The sequence below is a fragment of the Lontra canadensis genome, unplaced genomic scaffold, assembly GCF_010015895.1.
Source record: "Lontra canadensis isolate GAN:19392208 unplaced genomic scaffold, GSC_riverotter_1.0 scaffold50, whole genome shotgun sequence".
Taxonomy (NCBI): Eukaryota; Metazoa; Chordata; class Mammalia; order Carnivora; family Mustelidae; genus Lontra; species Lontra canadensis.
Genome location: NW_022631044.1, coordinates 7517315 through 7537526, shown reverse-complemented (window position 1 = coordinate 7537526; position 20212 = coordinate 7517315). Strand labels below are relative to the sequence as shown.

The 20212-nt window shown below is 39.8% G+C and overlaps 1 protein-coding gene across 2 annotated transcripts in view; it reads right to left on the bottom strand.

The window, feature by feature from the left end:
• Positions 1–19461, bottom strand: part of SERTAD2 (SERTA domain containing 2) — a 117998-nt gene extending 98537 nt beyond the window's left edge. Inside the window, exon 1 of one of the 2 annotated variants that reach the window (XM_032873778.1) lies at positions 18702–19461. In XM_032873778.1, the coding sequence (XP_032729669.1) occupies positions 18702–18856 (155 nt within the window). In that variant the 5' untranslated portion in view covers positions 18857–19461. The remainder of the gene's footprint in view (positions 1–18701) is intronic. The other variant, XM_032873781.1, reaches the window with a different exon arrangement.
• Positions 19462–20212: the final 751 nt, after the last annotated feature.

The window sequence follows — 20212 nt, the reverse complement described above, 5'->3', positions numbered from 1 at the left end:
TAGAACAGTTAACAATTACTAAAGAACTTACTTAAAATAGTGGAAAGAGAGACAAAACTGTGTTTAAAAGGCCTGAATATCACTTCCACCACTTGTTCACTTTTCTCTGGACTTTTCAGTTAGCTCATTTCTAAAACAGGACTAAGTCCAGTTCTCCGGCTCACCACACAGGTTTTTTGTTAGGATTCTGTGTGCAAATTCAAGGATAAATACCTTACACACTGTTTCAAAGGGCTATCCAGTATTCCTGACATTAACAAATTTCCCTGCATTGCGTTTATGCAAGTGTGGCTGAAGGTGACCAAAGCCAGGGACAGGCCTTCAACAGTTCTGCCAGCTGAGAATCTCTAAAGTGGGTCCACTATCACCACTGCACGGGGTGACGTCAGGCTGTTGTTTACAGGGGAAAAAAGGCTGCCAATTTCCACTGAGCAGAAGACCGCAGTGGCCAGCCTCCTTCAGCTGCTTGTGAGCAAGAATGGACTCTTTATGTGTGGCATGTGTGTACATGCAACAGTTCACGTGGGGGCGGGGGGAGATACACCAAGACACGGAAACTGCTTTGTATATGTGCACCAGCGCACACTGTGGGTCTTGGGTTTTCACTAAGACGAAGCAAAATTGATCAAAATGCAACTTTCACTTTTGTCACTCTGAAGGAAAAAAAAATGTCTCTCCCAGAAACTTCGTTTGATTTTTGTAAGGTATTTTTTAAAGCAGAACCATCAATTCTTCTAATTTAACAGACTCAAGTGTGACAAACATTCACTAACAAAGAATTATGGAAGATATATTTCAAAGCACAAAATACATTCAGATTGCAGTAACCAAGTTTTATAGAAACGGCTTCATTTTTGCAGTGGCTGGAGTTGCTTCCTCCTACATAAGTTCAGGAAGTACTCACTCAAGTATTAACATACACCAACTGAATCCACTTTGGGGAGATATTTTGTTAAGTTTATTACTATAAAGAAAAAAAAAAGTCTGGCTTATTAACATATGCCCATTCATGAAATTTCCTGGCAGAAAGCAACTTTATATTAAATCAAATTTAGAAGGGCAAAAGAAAATAGGGACTGCATTCATTATATTCTTTCTTCAACTATCCATCACCTTCTGGGATAGCAGTCAAATCAGGGATAATATGGCAACAGATCATGTTTATAACTGGCACTGAAACTTTACTTCAGACAATAAATCTAGTGTATATCTTAACATTTGAACACTGAAGAAGAGACATGGGAAATATTTTTGTTACCTGAAAATGTATTTTCTTTGGTCCTGCTGTCAGTACAGCTGAAAAGAAGAGAAACTACGGTTCAGTAACGAATGAAGCCGAGGACGCATTCTGAGTTCTATTCTTGGCTCTGCTGCTGATTATCGTATAATGCTGGGTCAAATACCTAGCCAAAGCGAGCCTCGGTCTCAGTATCTGAGCAATGGGGATGATAATAGCAAATATTCATTTCCAATTTTTAGGAAAACATAAAAGAAAAGAAGTTACCTTGAGAAAAGTCTTGTGTAATATTACAATACACGACAGGAACTGGAAAATAATAGAAACACGGTCTGGGAATCCAGCCTGATATTGGCCAACTCCTTTGAGAGCTGGGGAGGAAAACATGCTAAACAAGTAGGAAGTGTTATTAGCACTTCTTTCATTTTATAGTTAGACATAACAGTAGCATGAAAAATATGGCACCAGTTCAACTTTTTCAGGGCCAGTTCCAGCAAGTAATATTGGCCACATATTCTTAAACATACCAAGAAACCTGAAAGGCCATCCTTGGTCTCCTTCTTAACATAGAATGATTTTTTAAAAATGGGGGGGGGAAGGGCAGGTAACAGAAAATCTGTAGAAAAATATGGAAGTAGGTTTAGATTATACTTGAAAATGCCCGTCACCGGCTTCATTCCTTCATGTGGTAAAGAATACGTGAACACATAAGTCAATGATGGTGTGAAACAATGATAAAATGGTGGCACACAGGAACATTAATAGTCTGACAGTCACAGGTGTTTTGCAATTACCAGTATTTTAGTGGCTGAACTGAGCAGTGATTACAGCAGAGCTTCACATATCCTGAACCAGTATAAAGTTCATGGACTTTATTTTTAAAAGAAATAAAACTGTGTAAAAAGTAGCGCAGTCCATTGATAAGGCAACCAGCAAGAGGAAGAGTGAGAGAAACCAAACTGATAGTCATCCTCATACCTAATGTTTTCCCCTACCCAACTAACTTAAAACCTTAAAATCAACTATCTGGGATTTTATTTTTGTTGTCTGGCCCTGTCAAATAGACAGGATCACAAAAAAGCACACCGAGAAAATGAGGGCATATGAAGAGTAGACAGTTACAACTGGACTGACCAAGTGCCTGAGTTTCCACTCGACACGTCCTGCTCTGACTGCTACACTCCAGCATACCAAAACATCATCCCCTGTGTGGGACACTATTTAGAAAAGTCGTAACATACGTGCTTGCTGTACATCTGCTTCACAAACTGCCTCGTTGGGAGGACAAAGGGTTCCAAGGACTCACTACACTAATGCTCACAGGTGACTACTGAGTCATTTCAACTTCGAAGACACACCTAATAAAAGAAAACTCAGTTCCATCTCATAACTGATGGAACAGGGCAGAACTTTTCTTTGCCAAGAATTTAAAAAAAAAAAAAGAATTTCTTGCTAGTCATAAACATGCCTCTTTTCTTCTTATCACATAATGGTGCACTGAGTTTGTACTAATACCTGCATCTAATATTCAAAAGTTAAGGAATAAATATTCCAAGATGCATCTCATCTTCTAGTCCTCAGGTAAGAAGGAGGGATACGGCTAGCTGGAATGTCAACCATTTGGACCAAAAATCAAATGAAAGTCTTGCAAAAAGAGTTATTCTCACCCAACTATGGCTACAAGTGTACAAATGGCTATTAGAAGATGAAGCAGAATAAGCAAATGAAAGGCTCCCACTTATTTCAGGAAATGGCAAATACAATTTAAAAAAAAAAAAACCTTCTTATTCATCAATTATTCAAAAATAAAAGTCACAGTTTCTACAAAGGAAGTGAAACTTAGGTCACCAGAATAGTTGCCAGAGGCCATATGAAATGATTAGTAGATCACACAGATGAACAAAAAGTAGTGGCAATGAGCACCTTTCCTCCATCACCCCCAACATTGATTCTTTGCCCATCTCCCTGTCTAGTCATCACATGAGAGCAAAACATTAATTAAAAAAAAAAAAAAGAGGGGCAAATGTGTGGCTCAGTGGGTTAAGCCTCTGCCTTTGGCTCAGGTCATGATCTCAGGGTCCTGGGATCGAGCCCCACATCAGGCTCTCTGCTCAGCAGGGAGCCTGCTTCCTCCTCTCTCTCTCTGCCTGCCTCTCTGCCTACTTGTGATCTCTGCCCGTCAAATAAATAAATAAAATCTTTTAAAAATTAACAAATTAAAAAATTAAAAGATTGGTCAAATGCCTTTATGTTTCTATTGGTGATCCTAAATTAGCCCAAATAGAAGATGCTTCAGTTGTCATCATATTGCTCTTACTGTGCATAAGTATTTCAAAGAACAAACCCAAAAATTCACAACCCATGTCCACGCAGCTCACTCACCACTTGGTAGTCACTATGTTAGCAATAACATGTGACAGGAGCCGCAGTGTGACTTGACCATGTCAAGAAGACAGAAGCGTCCCTGTACTACCAGGTTTTCATGCTCAGTTGGGAGAAAGATGTGCTGCACCACCAGGAGAGTCCATGACTTGGTTCACAATAAATCCAAATGTATGGCTAATTACAGACAAATTTTCTGACAATCAAGTTTTCCAACCATAACACAATTCCGATACTCTCAAATGACCCTTTGCTTTTGTCCAGCTATAATTTTTTTTTTAAAAAATCACTTCTCAAAACTCAAGTTGACCATAAATATCCCCAAACACTTCAAGACTTGGTCACATAGCATATAGTTAAAGATGTATAAACTGAATGGCACAATGCTCATTGTGGCAGAATGGACTGAGAGCCCTAAAATTTTCCACGGCAATAGGTCTTCCAGAGATAATAACAAAAATGATTCTCCAAGTATAATCTCTTTTCCAAATAACTTCTAAAAGCCACGGTAAATATATTATTCTTAGCTGGTCAAAAATCTTTCATTGATCATGCTGTGATTTTCAAAATAAGAACTGCATACGAAAAGTGAGAACAATAAATGACCTGAAACAAAAGCAGTTTGCCCTTAGAATTATTCCATAAACTTTAGAGCCCGCACATAAGAAGCCCCAAGACAGAATACAGAAATGACAGAATCGAGAATGAAACAAAGACAAAGCTCCAGCAATTACTCTATCATTAAAGTCCTCGGTAAAAAGAGGCAATTAACGCACTGCTCCCCAACCCACTATCACTTAGATTTTTGCTCCATTCTCTCAAGAAGCACAGTTGAAACATTTCTCAGTAGGGAGTTATAAAAGTTGAGTCAATCCCAACTGTTTAGCCTTGATTGGTTTTTACGTGCCTGATTTAGTGTTTGAAGACAGTAATACATGCTGATCCAACTACTAATTCCGGCAATTAGTATGGCCAACTGTATAGCTATGAACAAATGTTTCCTACGCATGTCTCTTCATATCATGGCAAAGCCAGCCTTATTCTAGTTAGGAAATTAAATTTTAGTTTGAGCTTTTGGATCTCGATCTTTGCTTTCTTCTCATTTCTTTTTTCAGTAGGTAGTGGAAATAAAAATAAAAATGGGTATTAGATGGGAAACAACAGCCATTTCACTTTTCATTTTAGCCTCTGAGCTACTGGTAGCAAACCTTAACTAAACAGTAAAAGCATTTGTTACACAGCAAAGGGAATCCTGTCCAGAAGACTTTCCGGTAAGGTACTAAAATTAAAAATCTGCCCAAACGAAACCAAGTTTCATAAGTTATAATCATATGTCCTCCTTTTTTAAAGTAACCAGCAGCAGTCTGAGGAAATGCAATAGAAATCTCAAACTTTTTTTCCAAAACTCTAGCACTTTTAACTAAAGCTATAGACACAGCATCCCTTATCTGGCTTCTTTAACAAAATTATAATTCATTTCAGAGTTCTGCTTTGATTGTGCTGCTTCATAATTAAACATTTACAGAACCTTCATTTGAGATGTATAAAAGCATCAACACACACTCAAGTAGTTCCTTTAAAAAATATCCCTCTGGGGGTGCCTGTTAGGCATCCGACTCTTGGTTTTCATTCAGGTCCTGTCCTAGGGTCATAGGCTTGAGCCCCACATTGGGAGCACACTCAGTGTGGAGTCTACTTGGAGTTCTCTTTCCCCTCCCTCTGCCCCTCCTGCCCTCACACATGTGCTCTCCTTCTCTCTCTCTCTGAAATAAATAAATACATCAATCAATCAAAATAGAAAATATCCCTCTAGCTGAAATGATTCATGCTAGCAGAAGTTTGAATTATGGAGGGAACCACTCAAAATCTGACCATTTTCAGCATTCACAGAGCCTACCAAATCAACAGATACCTCATCAACAAAATTAAAGACAAAGTAAAAAAACTGTAACAGAAAAAAAGATAAGCCAAGGTTCACCATCTTCCAGGTCGGGAGAAACACTGGACTTGTCAGTTCAATTTTCTCACCATGGAGGTTAGCAGGAATTCAATATTTTACTTGAGGGGTCAAGAAGGAGCAATAGCTTCCCTTTAAGAGTGATCCCATCACTTAGGAAGGAAATTCAAAAACAAGGTGATGATCTTCCCGTGTGACTGGGTTGTAATAATTTTGCAGAATTTCACAGGTGTTTTGGAAGTGCCTTAGAGATTCCATAGGGAGAAAAATATGACAATCCTTCTCTACGTATTTTGAAAAGGGCATGCCTGAACAAAGACCCTCCAGTGTTCACACATACTGGAAAACAAGATTTTGGAAGATGACTTTCTCACGGTGGGTGAAAGAAGTTTCAAGACAAGACAATCAAAAAAAAAAAAAAAAAAGAGAGAGAGAGAGAGAGATTTGCTGGTAAACAAGACACAATTCTTTTTAGAAAGTAAGCTCTGAAGAAGTCAGAGTAGCTAAACTATGATGATAAGCCTAGATTTTCCCAAGATATCAAAGATCTTATATATCCTGGACAAATAAGATACTATATTTCAAATATAGCATTTTATTTTGCTGACTTTTTCACAGGTCATGGTGCATTTATTTTAATAAAAGGGGAAAATCTATCTCAACCATGTTGTTTTTATGGATAGTGACATTAAAGAGATTTCTGCTCACATTTGATCTGGATCTTGATAAATACATACTACCATTGACAGTTTCCCTTCCCTGGTTCTGCAGTAATATAAAGTGAAGCTGAAATATATAAGAAAAAATAAGATGGGCCAAAAGAGGTTAATGGAGGTATCTGACCAATCTGCAAAGTTCACATAAAATGTTCTTCCTTACATACTGAGGTGAGAGGACACACAAGAGACCAGTTAAGGGAGAGTCACTCATAATGTGTTTACTAGTATGTAGTGTGGCAGTGTCAAAGGAAGACAGAATTTGTTATAAGATGAAAACGGGAGAAATAAAACAGGAACTAGCATTATTACCATCAGCTTTGTGTCTATTGCTTTACTTATTTTATGTCAGTTGATAATCACAGAAGTAGACCTCATTGTTCCTATTTTACAGAAAGAAAACTGAGGCTTGGAGGAGTAATGAACATTGTTAGTGGTATACCCAACGTCCATTCCTCCCTCTTTCTCCCTAAGGAAAGCCCAATCCAAGTCACGGGTCTAGAAGTGAGCAGAGATGTCCAATCAGACGGAAAGACTGACAGTCCACACCTGGTGGGCGGTGGGGGGGGGGTGGTTCTGACTTCTTCTGAATCCCATACTGTATGAAAGTGAACCAGCTTGAGGAAGGAGCCCAAAGCAGAAGTCGGAGTGGTAAGGAGTCTGGCATAGCGGGAAGATGCTATAAGAACCTAAACCACAGAACTGACCAACCCCAGAGCCTGTCCCACTGGATTTCTTGTGAAATAATAAATATCCTGATCACTCCAGTGAGCTTGAAGGTGGCTTCTGACAGCATTCTAACTGATACAAAAATTTTATTTCTCCAAGGTCACCAGCAGTAAGTGGCTGAGCAAGTGTCCGAACCAACATCATTCTGGCTTGAAACTGGGCTTTTTCCACTAAACCTCACTGTGGCATGAACTCTGGTAATGTCTGTCTTTTCTCATGACATGATCATGCGATGTGAGAGCTGGGAAGGATCTTACCTCACCATTCATTAGGAAAATGCATTTATCTCATCAAAACATTTTAAGCAAACACAGAGAAAAAAAAATCCCTAGCAAGAATTCACAGAATTTCATATTCTGAAGAACTTCTCCTTTCATATGCATTTAATTTTTAGGAGAATATGAATTCATATGCCTTTAATAAATGGAATTTTAATAAATGCTCTTAAAGAGCATTCTCAGTTATTAATTTTCTTAGGTGTGATAATGGTATTGTGGTTATGTAGGAGAATGTCTTTATTCCCAGGAGATGCATACTGAAGCATTTAATGGTAAAGAGTCATGACGTCTAAAACCTATTTTCACATGGTACAATAAAGTATATATGTAGAGAAAAAAGAGAGAGTGAGCCATAAAGCAAATACAGCAAAAGGTTAATAATTACTGAGTCTAGATGGAATATGGGCGTTTGTTGACATTCTTCCAAGTTCTCTATGTCTGAAAGTTTTGCAATAGAAAGTTTACGTGTGGGGGAATGTGGTATGGGAAATAGAGTGCATGTACACTAGAATAATCTAGGGACTTAAAAAATACTTAAATGAAGGCCCCACCCCAGCACTGTAGCCTGGGCAAAAGTAATCCTAATGTGTATCATTGGCATGGTAGAAAGAGCCTGAACTTTGAATTCACAACTCTGATGGCCCCAATCCTGTAAAGACAACTTTAAAATTTTTTCTAGATTTTTTTTTTAAGATTTTATTTATTTATTTTTCAGAGAGAGAGCAGCAGCACGGAGAGCTACAGGCAGAACAGGCAGAGCAGGCAGAGGGAGAAGCAAGCTCCCCGCTGAGCGGGGAGCCCCATGTGGGACTCAATCCCAGGATCCTGGGATCATGACCTGAGCCAAAGGCAGATGCTTAACCAACTAAGCCACCCAGGCATCCCACCATTTAACCTCTTTTAAGGAAAAGAAGGTCTTACCAAACTCATGTTCTTTACTCTATGCCAAAGATGAGTCATAATCTGTTAAACTATAAGGAAAGAAGGATTTCTTGAAAAATACACAACTCCAATTCTCTAAATTCAAATGTGTGCAATTTACTTAAAGATACTCCAGTGAGCCTTACATATAGAGAAAAGCTCTCTAAGGTCCCATATCTAAATTTCAGCTGGTGCATAGGTTTCCTTAGTTCTATTTGTCTTTCTTAAAATATATGTGTCGGGGGTATCGGATAGAGGGGAATAAATGGTAGATTAAAGAGAGAAATAAAAAGCAAATGACAAACTTTAAAAATATATTTCTTGTAATAGGGATTTTATCTTAAAATATACCTTATGACTTAAGTGGCTTTTTAAAAAGTTTTATTGATATACAATAAATGCACAGATTTAAAATGTATAATCTGATAAGTTGTGACATATGTATATATCCCTGAAACCATCATAGCAATCAAGATAATGAATATAACCATCTTAGGCAGCCTTTTTAATCAAATGGATGTGTGATGGCTCTTGCCAAGATATAGTCTTCAGGAAAAGAAATTCTTTTTTTTCTTCAAAGATTGTATTTATTTTTATTCGTCAAAGAGAGAGAGCACAAGCAGGGGGAGTGGCAGGCAGAGGGAGAAGTAGGCTCCCTGCTCAGCCTATGTGGGGCTCAATCCCAGGGTCCTGGGATCATGACCTGAGCCAAAGGCAGATGCTTAACTGACTGAGCCACATGGGTGTCCCCAGGAAAAGAAACTCTTGATAGAAATTGTTACTTAAAACAACAACAACAATAACAACAATAAAGAAATCTATACAGAAGTGTCCAAATACTTTCATCAACAGATAAAATAGACATTGATGTTTTGGATTTTTTTTTCCCTCTAATTTAAATCTAAGAAACAAGCATTTGATGTGTTATTCTATCTTAGATTCATGTCCAAGTAAACAAACAAATGTACTCTAAAAACAAAGAGTTTCTTCATATTTTCAAATATCCAGGGAAATGAAAACAAAAGCCACAGGCACACAGCGTTATGTTTGAGAATTTAAATACACATATTGAGAATTTTGACTAATTCTGAAGCAAAACAATTTAGAAAGATTACATCTACATATTACAGCAATACATACAGACTTCCTAAATTTGGCATATTAGGCCCAGAACAGGCCCATCTCACAGGCAGGGCTGCTCCAGGCAAAACTAAGGAAGAGCGCATCTCCAGTAACTGCCAAAAGCCTCAGTCCACCCTTCTTTCCTCCCCTCTCCGCGTTTCTTCCACTTTTCAGGAAACTCCCCTGGTACATACAGTCTTCATTAATATATCAGTCTTCCCAAACCTATGGAAGATTTTTGGCCTCAAGAACCTAAACCATACCCACAGTGTCTATATATATCTACAGATAGATAGATAGATAGATGATAGATAGATAGATAGATAGATAGATAGATAGATTGATTGATTCCATTCTCGGGCACAGTTTCTGCTTCCTATGGGCACTGCTAGTGAATGAAAGCAATGGCTAGGATGTGGGCTCCATTCCCTCTCCTTTCCCTTCCTTGCTGAGCAGCTGCAATAGCTAGAAAGGGGACTGCACTGTCCTTAGGGGCCTAAGCACAAAGAAAGCCCAATAACTGTCTCTGCCCCAACTGAACAGGAAAGATGGGAGTCCCATGAAGGCCAGCCAGGGCCTCCAGAAGGCAAGTCCTTTGGACCTAGGACTCAGCTTACTACTGCAGCCCTCAGGAGACTTCCCATCAACCTAAACCCCATATTGCCTAATACAAGGGAGTTAATGTTCATGTGGGGATCTTTTGTCTCCCCAAACGGACTATGAACACCATTATGAACAGGTGCCACGTCTTATTGGTCTCTGATACTCCCAAGCACTTGGGACTTGTATCAAATATTTATGAATAAAAATTTTTAAATAATTATATCATATCATATTATATCATATCATATCATGCTATTTGTACTGCAAAAACACTTAGCTATATTTACTTTAATGTCTGAGGTGGAAATGTATACTAAGGGTTTTATTTGTTTAAGAAATTACATGGTTTGATTTGTTTGTTTTTTGGTTTTTTTTTTTAAAGATTTTATTTATTTATTAGTTAGAGAGAGAGAGAGAGAGCATGAGCACAGGCAGACAGAGAGGCAGGCAGAGGCAGAGGGAGAAGCAGGCTCCCCGCTGAGCAAGGAGCCCGATGTAGGACTCGATCCCAGGACGCTGGGACCATGACCCGAGCCGAAGGCAGCTGCTTAACCAACTGAGCCACCCAGGCGTCCCTGTTTGTTTGTTTTTTAAGATTTTATTTATTTACTTGACAGAGAGAGATCACAAGTAGGCAGAGGCAAGCAGAGAGAGAGGAAGGGAAGCAGGCTCCCCGATGAGCAGAGAGCCGACGTGGGACTCGATCCCAGGACCCTGAAATCATGACCTGAGCCGAAGGCAGCAGCCCAACCCACTGAGCCACCCAGGTGCCCCTGTTTGGTTTTTTTTAAAGATTTTATTTATTTATTTGACAGACAGAGATCACAAGTAGGCAGAGAGGCAGGCAGAGAGAGAGGAAGGGAAGCAGGCTCCCTGCTGAGCAGAGAGCCCGATGCAGGGCTTGATCCCAGGACCCTGGGACCATGACCTGAGCTGAAGGCAGAGGCTTAACCCACTGAGCCACCCAGGCACCCCAAGAAATTACATGGTTTTGGCAATCACAGAAACGAAAAATTAGTTCTTTACGTACACTAGACAGAGCAAACTGAAGATTTTCTTGTTAATTGTGCAATATAGCTGAGATGACTACATTTCCATTGTGCAATTTTTAGCATTACACATTTTTTTCAGGCTCTGTCACAAAGAAAACAAAGCAAAGGAAGAAAACATCTTTACAAGTGTAAGAAGGGGCGCCTGGGTGGTTTAGTCAGTTAACCATCTGCCTTCAGCTCAGGTCATGATCTGGGGTGCTGGGATTGAGCCCTGCATAGGGCTCCCTGTTCCGCTGGGAGACTGCTTCTTCCTTTCCCTCTGCCCCTCCCCCCTGCTCATGCGGGCCCTCCCTCTCTCTCAAATAAATAAACAAATAAATCTTTAAAATAAATAAATAAAAGTATAAAGAAAACCAAGGAGAAATTTCAAACCCTAGCCAGTGGTAGGTTTCCCAGGGTTCATAAATGAGGATGATTTCAGGATTTCTAGTGGAAATATCTAGCAACATTATAGGTGTTTAATATTTCAACTCAAACACAAATGATAATTGTCCATTTAAATAGAGTTTTGTTTTAGGAGTTGGGATTCCTTTTACACCAAGTTGAAGGACATAAAATCCATACGAAGAAATCTTCCCTCTTTTTTTTTTCAGAATAGTACACAATGTTTAGTTATGATTACTCCGTATAGTAAATAATAAGCTCTATACACACCACAGTGGTTTGGAATGTAATTTCTACAAGAACAGGAATATTTGTCTCTTTTCTCCACTGCTGTAATATATGTGCCTAGTAAGAACAGCTGGTACATAGTAAGTGTTCAGTAAATATCTGTTGAATAAACTGAATAAATGAATGAATGGAGATAAGGAATGGGATAAAGTGTTCAAAAAAAAAAAAGCAAAGCAAAGAAAAAGAATAAATGGTCAAACTTTTCTATGAGGCATAGGTTTCACAAAGTACAATTTCTGGAAAAATCTCTTATTTAATCAACTCTAAAATGCAGTTATCTAATCTTATATTTGAATTGTTAAAATTAAAAAGTAACAATGGACTGTTATCTAACTCAAAAGGAGGAGTCATTTTCTTTAATCAAATTGAAAGGTTTTCTAGTACTGATGTCTGAATAATGTCAGATATTTAGGGAAACTATTAAACATTCTCTCCAAATCAATGGATTCGGGTCCTTAGGAAACTTTCTACTCCAAGGATTTTTATGTAAATCTCTTTTGTTTAAAAATCCATATTCATTTTCATACCCTTTGATTTTCTGGGTGAAAAGAACCCTTAAAATCAAAACAAAAGTTAACTCAAAGGGATACATTTCATTTGAGTTGAAGCCATGGAAGACAATAAAGCTGATGGTTACTTCACCAGGAACCATTAATCATTCAACAATGGTGAACCCTGGAAAACCTCACAGTGGACATGGTCTGATGTTCTGTCTGGTTTTAAGGAATTAACAACAAAACAAAACAAAACAAAACAAAACAAAGGAGCTGCTCTTCCCCTCTAACGTGATATTCTCAGGCCAGCCACCCCCAGCATGGTCAGGTGGCGATGGTACCAGAGCTCACCAGCACCCCTGGACGCGGAGCAAAAGGAGGACAACAAAGCTGGGATGCTGGAGATGTTTCAAGGTAATGTGCACAGAAAAAAATGCTGTGGGTATTCCCCGATAAAAGAGATTAACAGAAAAAGCAGTAAATAATAAATATGTCAGAGTTTTCCCTTTTCGCCACCTCATATAAGCTAAAACTTGGTTGCAGGTTTACAAAATTACCGCTGAAGTTTTGTGTAGATAAGATGATCAGAGAGTTCATCTGTTGAGATAAAGCAAAGCAAATTTTCTATATAGAAAATTTTATATTTTTCTACAGTTTCATAAAAGCAGAATGAACTAAATGAAGACCCTCATTTCATACCTTATATAGAGGCAAAGGCCAAAAAGAGCTTAAGGAAAAACCTTCTGTGACTGAGAGAAAAGAAGCCAATGCAAAAAGAAGATGGGCGCAAATAAGAAAGATGCTGCATTAAAAGAAAGACAAACTCCTGGAAACACTAAGAAAACTGAAAACAATGGTAGGACAAAAGGACGAGGGTTGTGAAAAACAGATCAAATTTAAATAAAGGATGGACTGTTTTGATCCTTTTATTTAATATGTTAAAAGTAAACATTCACTACTATATAGAGTTATACATACCACCACACAAAATTATAAATATCAATGTAGACTTTAAGTTCAAAAGGTAAGAAGAAATCTGATCATTCCAAGTTTCTATTAGTTGGAAACTGAACAATAAGAACAAAAGGACAATATATTTTTAAAAGTTGCTTTCTGCTTAGCAACCTTGCATTTGAGGATCACTGTTCCCTATGCTTAATATTAAATGGGATAAATAATATTTCTCATATGCCCCACTTATCTTAATAGGTTTTACTCTGAGTACATTGGAATTTCATTTCCACTTAAAAAAAAGCGAGTAACATTATGAGGTTGTAAAAACTCTCCTCTAACAACCAGAGAGAGGAAAAGCTAAATACAAAGAAACTTAAATAATGTGCTAACTCTAGGCTTTTGACTTTTAAAGACAGCTAAATCACTTTCAGGGACAAAAGGGGGAAAAAAAAAACTAGTTGCTTAACACACAGCCTTTCTACATGTGTCTTCACTCACCTTCCTAAATAAAAGATTAGCTGGAATAAATAAAAACCTCCAAGCCACTAAACATATTCTGAAATGTGCACATTTCACTGCATTCGAGGCACAAAATAAATGAGCGTAAGGAGAGGTCCTACAGCCAACTAATCCTTTTGAAATTTAGAAGTAAATGATGTGATTAATTTTTCCCTTTGAATATACTTCTAATGGAATCTGATATATCAAACACTTTTTTCCTGCAATGTATGAGCAGGTTTTACAAGCTTTTTTTTTTTTTTTAAGATTTTATTTATTTATTTGACAGGTAGAGATCACAAGTAGGCAGAGAGGCGGGCAGAGAGAGAGAGGAGGAGGCAGGTTCCCTGCTAAGCAGAGAGCCCGATGTGGGGCTTGATCCCAGGACACTGGGACCATGACCTGAGCCGAAGGCAGAGGCTTTAACCCACTGAGCCACCCAGGCGCCCCCAGGTTTTACAAGCTTTAACTTAATAAAATGAGTTATCTCCTCAATACATACTTTGTTCTTCAACATCAACATCTGCTATAACTCAGGATACACCAAAATTCAGTGTTAACATTAAAATCTCATTCAATTAAACCAAAGTTCCTTGTCTCTTTAAAAGGTACCTTATATATTCTTGTGAACACACCAGTAAGAAGTCTCTTCAAATATGCAGTTAAAAGGAAAAATGCCCTTCAGACAAAAGATCTAAAAGGTTACGATTTTTAAAGAATGATAAAAAAAAATCAATTTCTAAATGCTAATGTTTATTTTGTATTTGCTTGCATTTTGTCCTTCTCCAATGCTTTTAAAAAGCACTTACAACCCCTACAACGTACTCTCAGAGTGAGGGCAGTGTAACTGCCTTCCCTCTTCCCACTGAAAGGATAAGAACATGGAGAGCTGTGGAAGTGAAGTGTAAGGTTCAAGGTCACGTGCCAATCAGTAGCACTGCTCAGCCTAGAACTCCATGGACCTCAATTCTAAGTTTGTCAGTAGATAATGCATCTATTATTTTCCTCTTCTTTTGATCACTAACAGATTACACAGCTACCCGTTTTCTTAAGGTTAGAAGATGAGGATATAAATCATAAGTCCTAGAAGTTATTTCTATCCCTCTCTCCTCTTCTTTCCACAGTTCTTCATCAGAAACACTGCTTTTTTAAAAGTTGGAGACATCATATACATCTGTAAAATGCCAATAAATATTCCAATGCCTTCACAAAAATGTCCAGGGAAAGAGATATGAGATACAGAAATAACGTCATGTTAAAATGTATCAAGTGAAAAATAAGCAACTTTCCATCTCACAGAACAGACACTGAAGTGTAGTTTCTAAGTCCGTAAGTTAACATTTTTAAGTTTCATTTGATTTTGGCTGCTTTAAAAGTGCAGGGATAAAAAAAGGGGGGGGCAAGTTGGGGTGCCTGGGTGGCTCAGTGGGTTAAAGCCTCTGCCTTCGGCTCAGGTCATGATCCCAGGGTCCTAGGATCAAGCCCCGCACCGGGCTCTCTGCTCAGAAGTGAGCCTGCTTCCCCGCCATCTCTCTCTCTCTCTCTGCCTGCCTCTCTGCCTACTTGTGATCTCTGTCTGTCAAATAAATAAATAAAAATCTTAAAAAAAAAAAAAAAGGGCAAGTTTACTGAATTGTTTTAGCCAATAAAAATTCAATATAGTCAACAAAATTGGGTAACTGATGATTCAGTTAAACAAAGGATTATGTATATAAAAACATCCACAGTGTAGTAGATAGTTCACATATTTGAAAACTTTTAACAATGTTATGAAACACTGTACACTCCTGAGCAGATCAGTACTCAGGTTTCTTTGCTGAGGATATCTCTTTCATGAAAGCCATTTCTTGCATTTTATCCTTTCAGAGGGCACAGAAATTAAACTGCATTTTATTGACAAGTAAAACAGAATGATTCTATAAATGAAGCAGCTGGTAGGCCCCATCAATTTTGCTTATTTAAAAAAATATATTTCCCTAATTGTGTAATGCCTATTAAGTATGCAGTTAAGTTTAAAGTTTAAATGTTTTACTCACTAATTACATATACCTCCTTTATGATTCCTATTACACAATTTACTGTTTCAAAAGTTAATTATTTATTTATTTTTAAAGATTTTATTTATTTATTTGAGAGAGAGAGAGAGAAAGCAGGAGCAGTGAGGAGGGGCAGAGGCAGAGAGAAAGGGAGAAGCGGACTCCCCACTTAGCAGGGAGCCCCAACACAGGGCTCCATCCTAGGACCCTGGGATCACGACCTGAGCCAAAGGCAGACACTCAACCAACTGAGCCGCCCAGGTGCCCCAAAATTTAGTTATTTAAGGACTGCTCAAGAAAAAGAGTTTCACTCTTGAATGGAAAGAGAAAGATTTGGTCCTTAAGGAAATGATGTTGCTTTATTTTCACAGTGTGAGTCTGATAAATTCTCTTTATTATTATTAATTCTGAAGTCAGTAACAAGATCATATCATCATTTGGGACATTCAAAATAGAATTTGTATAATTCATATTAATTATAATAACATCCAAGTTAGTGACAGAAAGTTTGGAAGACACAAAGTCTTACAATAAAACATGGACATGTCAAATAACAAAGATACTCAATATGCACTTTTTAGACTATTTTAAGTTTAATTTTCAAAATGAAAATATGTTCTTACTAAAACATAAGTTATACTGTAATTCCCCTCATTTATTCTATTTACAAAAATAGTAATTGAGAATATAAAAATTCATTTCTGCAATACAAATAATAGTATTCTCCACACTATCACTATCACTTATGTCACTCAACCACTCATAAACAACTTGAGAATAACAGTATTTAATTTATTATGCAGAATTCATTAAGCTTCTTTATGTACCCAGCACTCTGCTAGGCACTAGAGATTAATTTACATGTGAAACATTCTCACCCTCAAAGAGCTTTCTGTTTAGTAGAGTAGAAAATCACAGTTAACAGCAAACGTGTGGTAAGTACCATTATAATAGAGGTATATACATTCTGTTATGCAAATTTAAATGAAAGAGGGACGGACTCAACTCATCAATGACTAAATTTCAGAGAGACTCACATAAACTCCAGTTTAAAAGTATAAATCTAACAAAACATCATACATAGTGATAAGAATTCTGCTTATTTCATTGACAGCAATAAATCTTTATCTTTACCAAAAATTTACTTCTAAAAAAATATAGCCAACCACATTTCAAGATATGCAAGGAACAATACAGAATTAAATTCAAAAAGACCAAACACTAACCAAGATCTTTGCATATATTAACTCATTCTAACTTCACAATAACCGTCTGAAGCAAATGCTGCTATTATACCCATTTTACAGATGAGGAATCTTTCAAGTTAACTTGACCAAGGTCACAAAGAGAACAAGAGGAAATTCTGGGACTTGAACCTAAAGAGTCTAGTTCTGAAGGCCACACTTATAATCACTACATGAGATATTCTCTCTGCAGATGGTGATGATGATGGGACAGCTAATACCAAATGCTCTGTGACATGCACTCTCTTATTTACCTTTATAGCAACCCTCTGAGGAAAAGTCATCCTTACCACTTGAAGGAGAAAACCAGCACAGGCCAGGGTTGAAACTTGCCCAAGGTCAGATACCCATCAAGGGTAGGTGGCAAGATTCAAACTAGGCAGCAGGGCTCCACTGTACTACAAGGCCTCTCACTGATTCAGTCTTAGATTCATGAAAAAGGCCACAAGAAAAAATGTATTAAACAATTCCAAAAGGCTCTGTATAAGTCTTCCTGAAACACTTTGCAAGGTTTTGGGGCTTATGACAAGCATTTCCTTACGATAGCATTTACATTTCAGTCAACATTACTACTTTGGGTTGATCATAAACACATTTCTGCTCTTTAAAAAGAAATCTTTCTGTAGAAACTTGGCAGATTTCAGAACAGGAACAGTCTATTCTTTAAAATTAAATTTAGTAACAACTTATTCTGGTTAGTCTGAAAGAGAAGGAGAGAATGAACTACTAAGAGGCCTTTCCTGTACTTTAATATTTCAAAACATGTTTGGTTTGGCCTAATTTGAATCTTGTGGACAACTAGACCAGAACTTGATTCAAAAAGAGTACTACCATTTTTAATAGGCTGAATTCTCACAAGTGACCTCAGAAGCCAATTCAGAGTAACCATTTCTCATAATTTCTCCTTTTATCTCAAATTAAATATTAAAGATGCATAAGGCAAATATTAAAGATCATATATTCTCATAAAGCATATATGGGCAGCAGGTATGTGTACCTTTGAGTCACCCAACACCAAGAAACCAAATCCAATTTTACAAATTCTGTAACATGACATTGCTTAAGAGCAATGAAGTATACAAAAAATGGATATCAGAAGAAAAAAATCCACATTTATCCTTAACACATCCCACTGTGCCCAGGGACTGAGAGATAAAAAATTCTGTGTGGTAATGCCTCGCTTGAAAAGAGGTGAGATAAAGATGAAGTGTCAAGCTGGATTTCCACCTTACCTTGCTTTCCTCCAACAGGTTCAAAGACTTCAGAGTCTTTAACACTGAATTCATATTCTTTTTTTCAAAAGGGAACCCATAAAACTATTTTAAAATAAAAATACTAAGCCATGCCACTAGGCAACCTGTCTTCCTTTGCTCTAATCCCCACACATTCAAATTAGAAATATCTTTTGCCTTGCCTTTATTAAATAAAAGTTTAACTTTGATTTAGAGTAAAATGTACCCATTAAACGTTTTGCACTTTTTGCAGGTCATAGAGTCTATTAGATCCCATCGCTGACTATTACCGCTCACTTAGCATCCTAAAAACAGAAAACATGCCAATACCGTTCATTTTATAAGCGTTATAATGCCCCGATGGTGGAAGTCTGGCAATACCTAGAAATACAGCAAAGCTGGTGAATAAGGAGTCGAGGGGCGGAGGGAAGAGGGAGCGAGGGAGGGAGGCAGTCGCCACCTCAAATCCACGCCGGACCAGGAACCTCCTGCCACAACGTGACCCCTGCCCTCCCCAAAGTGGACCGGCTACATTTTTCCAGATCCCCCCCCCAAAACCCAAGACGGTACTCACCCTTCTGCGAAGAAGTCGGCACCGGGTCCAGCTCCGAGACGGGTCCGGGTGGCAGCGAGGGAGGGGATGTCTGGGCTGTGGGCGGGGGGTGTCGGTGCGTCACTCGAGTGCAGGACGGTGAGTTCGAGGGGTGGGAGCGGAGAGGAGCAAGGCATTCAAGTCACCGCCGAAAAAGGAGGAGGGGAAACGGGGGTGGGGGTGGAGAGCCCCTTCCCTAAAATAAACCAACCTGCCCCTGCGACCCCCTGCCCCAGGGAGGGAAAATAAATCAGGGGAAATAATAGACTGACAAATAAATCTCTAAAACGACGAGGAGCGAGGAACAGACTTTAATTTAAAGGGGGGAAATTGAGCGAGGGCTGGAGGGGAGATAGAGAGAAGTGGCTCTGGATCTATCCCATGCCTTTGCAGTCCCCAAGCAGAGGAGGCTGGCAGAGGGGAAGTTGCCGCGGCTCCTGAGGAGAGGGAGGAGGAGGAGGAGGAGGAGGTTACACCGTAACAAGTACAGACAGACAGCCATGGATCAGAGGGGCGCTGCGAGCAGGGGCGGCCGCGGCGGGGCGAGCGGCGGCGGCGGCAGCACCCCCTGCTCGGCTCGCTCAAGACATTTAATTGGATTGATGGGTTGTGCAGTGACTCACAGACTTTACAGAGTCGTACAGCAGTCCCCGCCCAGCTGGACAGGGGAGATGCGGCGGGGACGGGCGGGGAAAGGGGGCCGAGGAAGAGCCGGGAGGGGAGGAGGCGATTGAGAGGGCGAGGCGTTGGGGGGGCGGGGAGCGGAGCGGAGCGAGTGGCGAATGGCGAATCCCGCCGCTCCGACGGGCGTAGGCGTCGGCCAATCACAGCGCGGCTCCATAGGCGGCTGGCTTCGCCCCTGGCCCAATGAGTCTTCTAAGGACACTGCCGCGAACGGGGCGGGGGAAGTGGGGTGGGGGTGGGGAGAGGTGGGTGGACGTTGAAGCGGGGGGTGGAGGGAAAGATGAGGCGCCGGAGACCGGCGGAGTCACTCTGCCCTCCTAGCGCCAGAAGTGCGCTTTCCGCCAATCCGAAGACTGTGTGGGGGTGATGGACGCAAGCGTGTGACCAATGAGGAGGAGAAGATGCCGCCCCGAGCCAGAGGGGAAGGAGTGGGCGGGCCAACGCCTTCCCCTCCCGCCCGCCAGGTTCGGGTCAGTCACGCAAATAACCGTGTGAGGGCTGGGGCCGCGCGGGGGAAGAGGGGATGGCGGAGGGGCAGCGCTGCTGGCGGCGTGACAGCGATAGGGACTGGCTGTGCTGTCGACTCCGCACCGGCAGGAGGAGGCGGCGGCGGAGGCTGGCTCCTTACTCAGCTTGCAGGCTGCTGCTGCTCTGCCTGTGCCTTGCGCTGCTGGGATGCCCTTGCGGCCAAACCCCACTCCGAGGGGCAACTAAATTTGAAGTGAATCGGATCCAAACTTTGCCCCATATCCCTGAAGTGCCCACTCTGAGAGAAAACTTGTGACGTCCTGCTGTGCCCTGGGATCTGA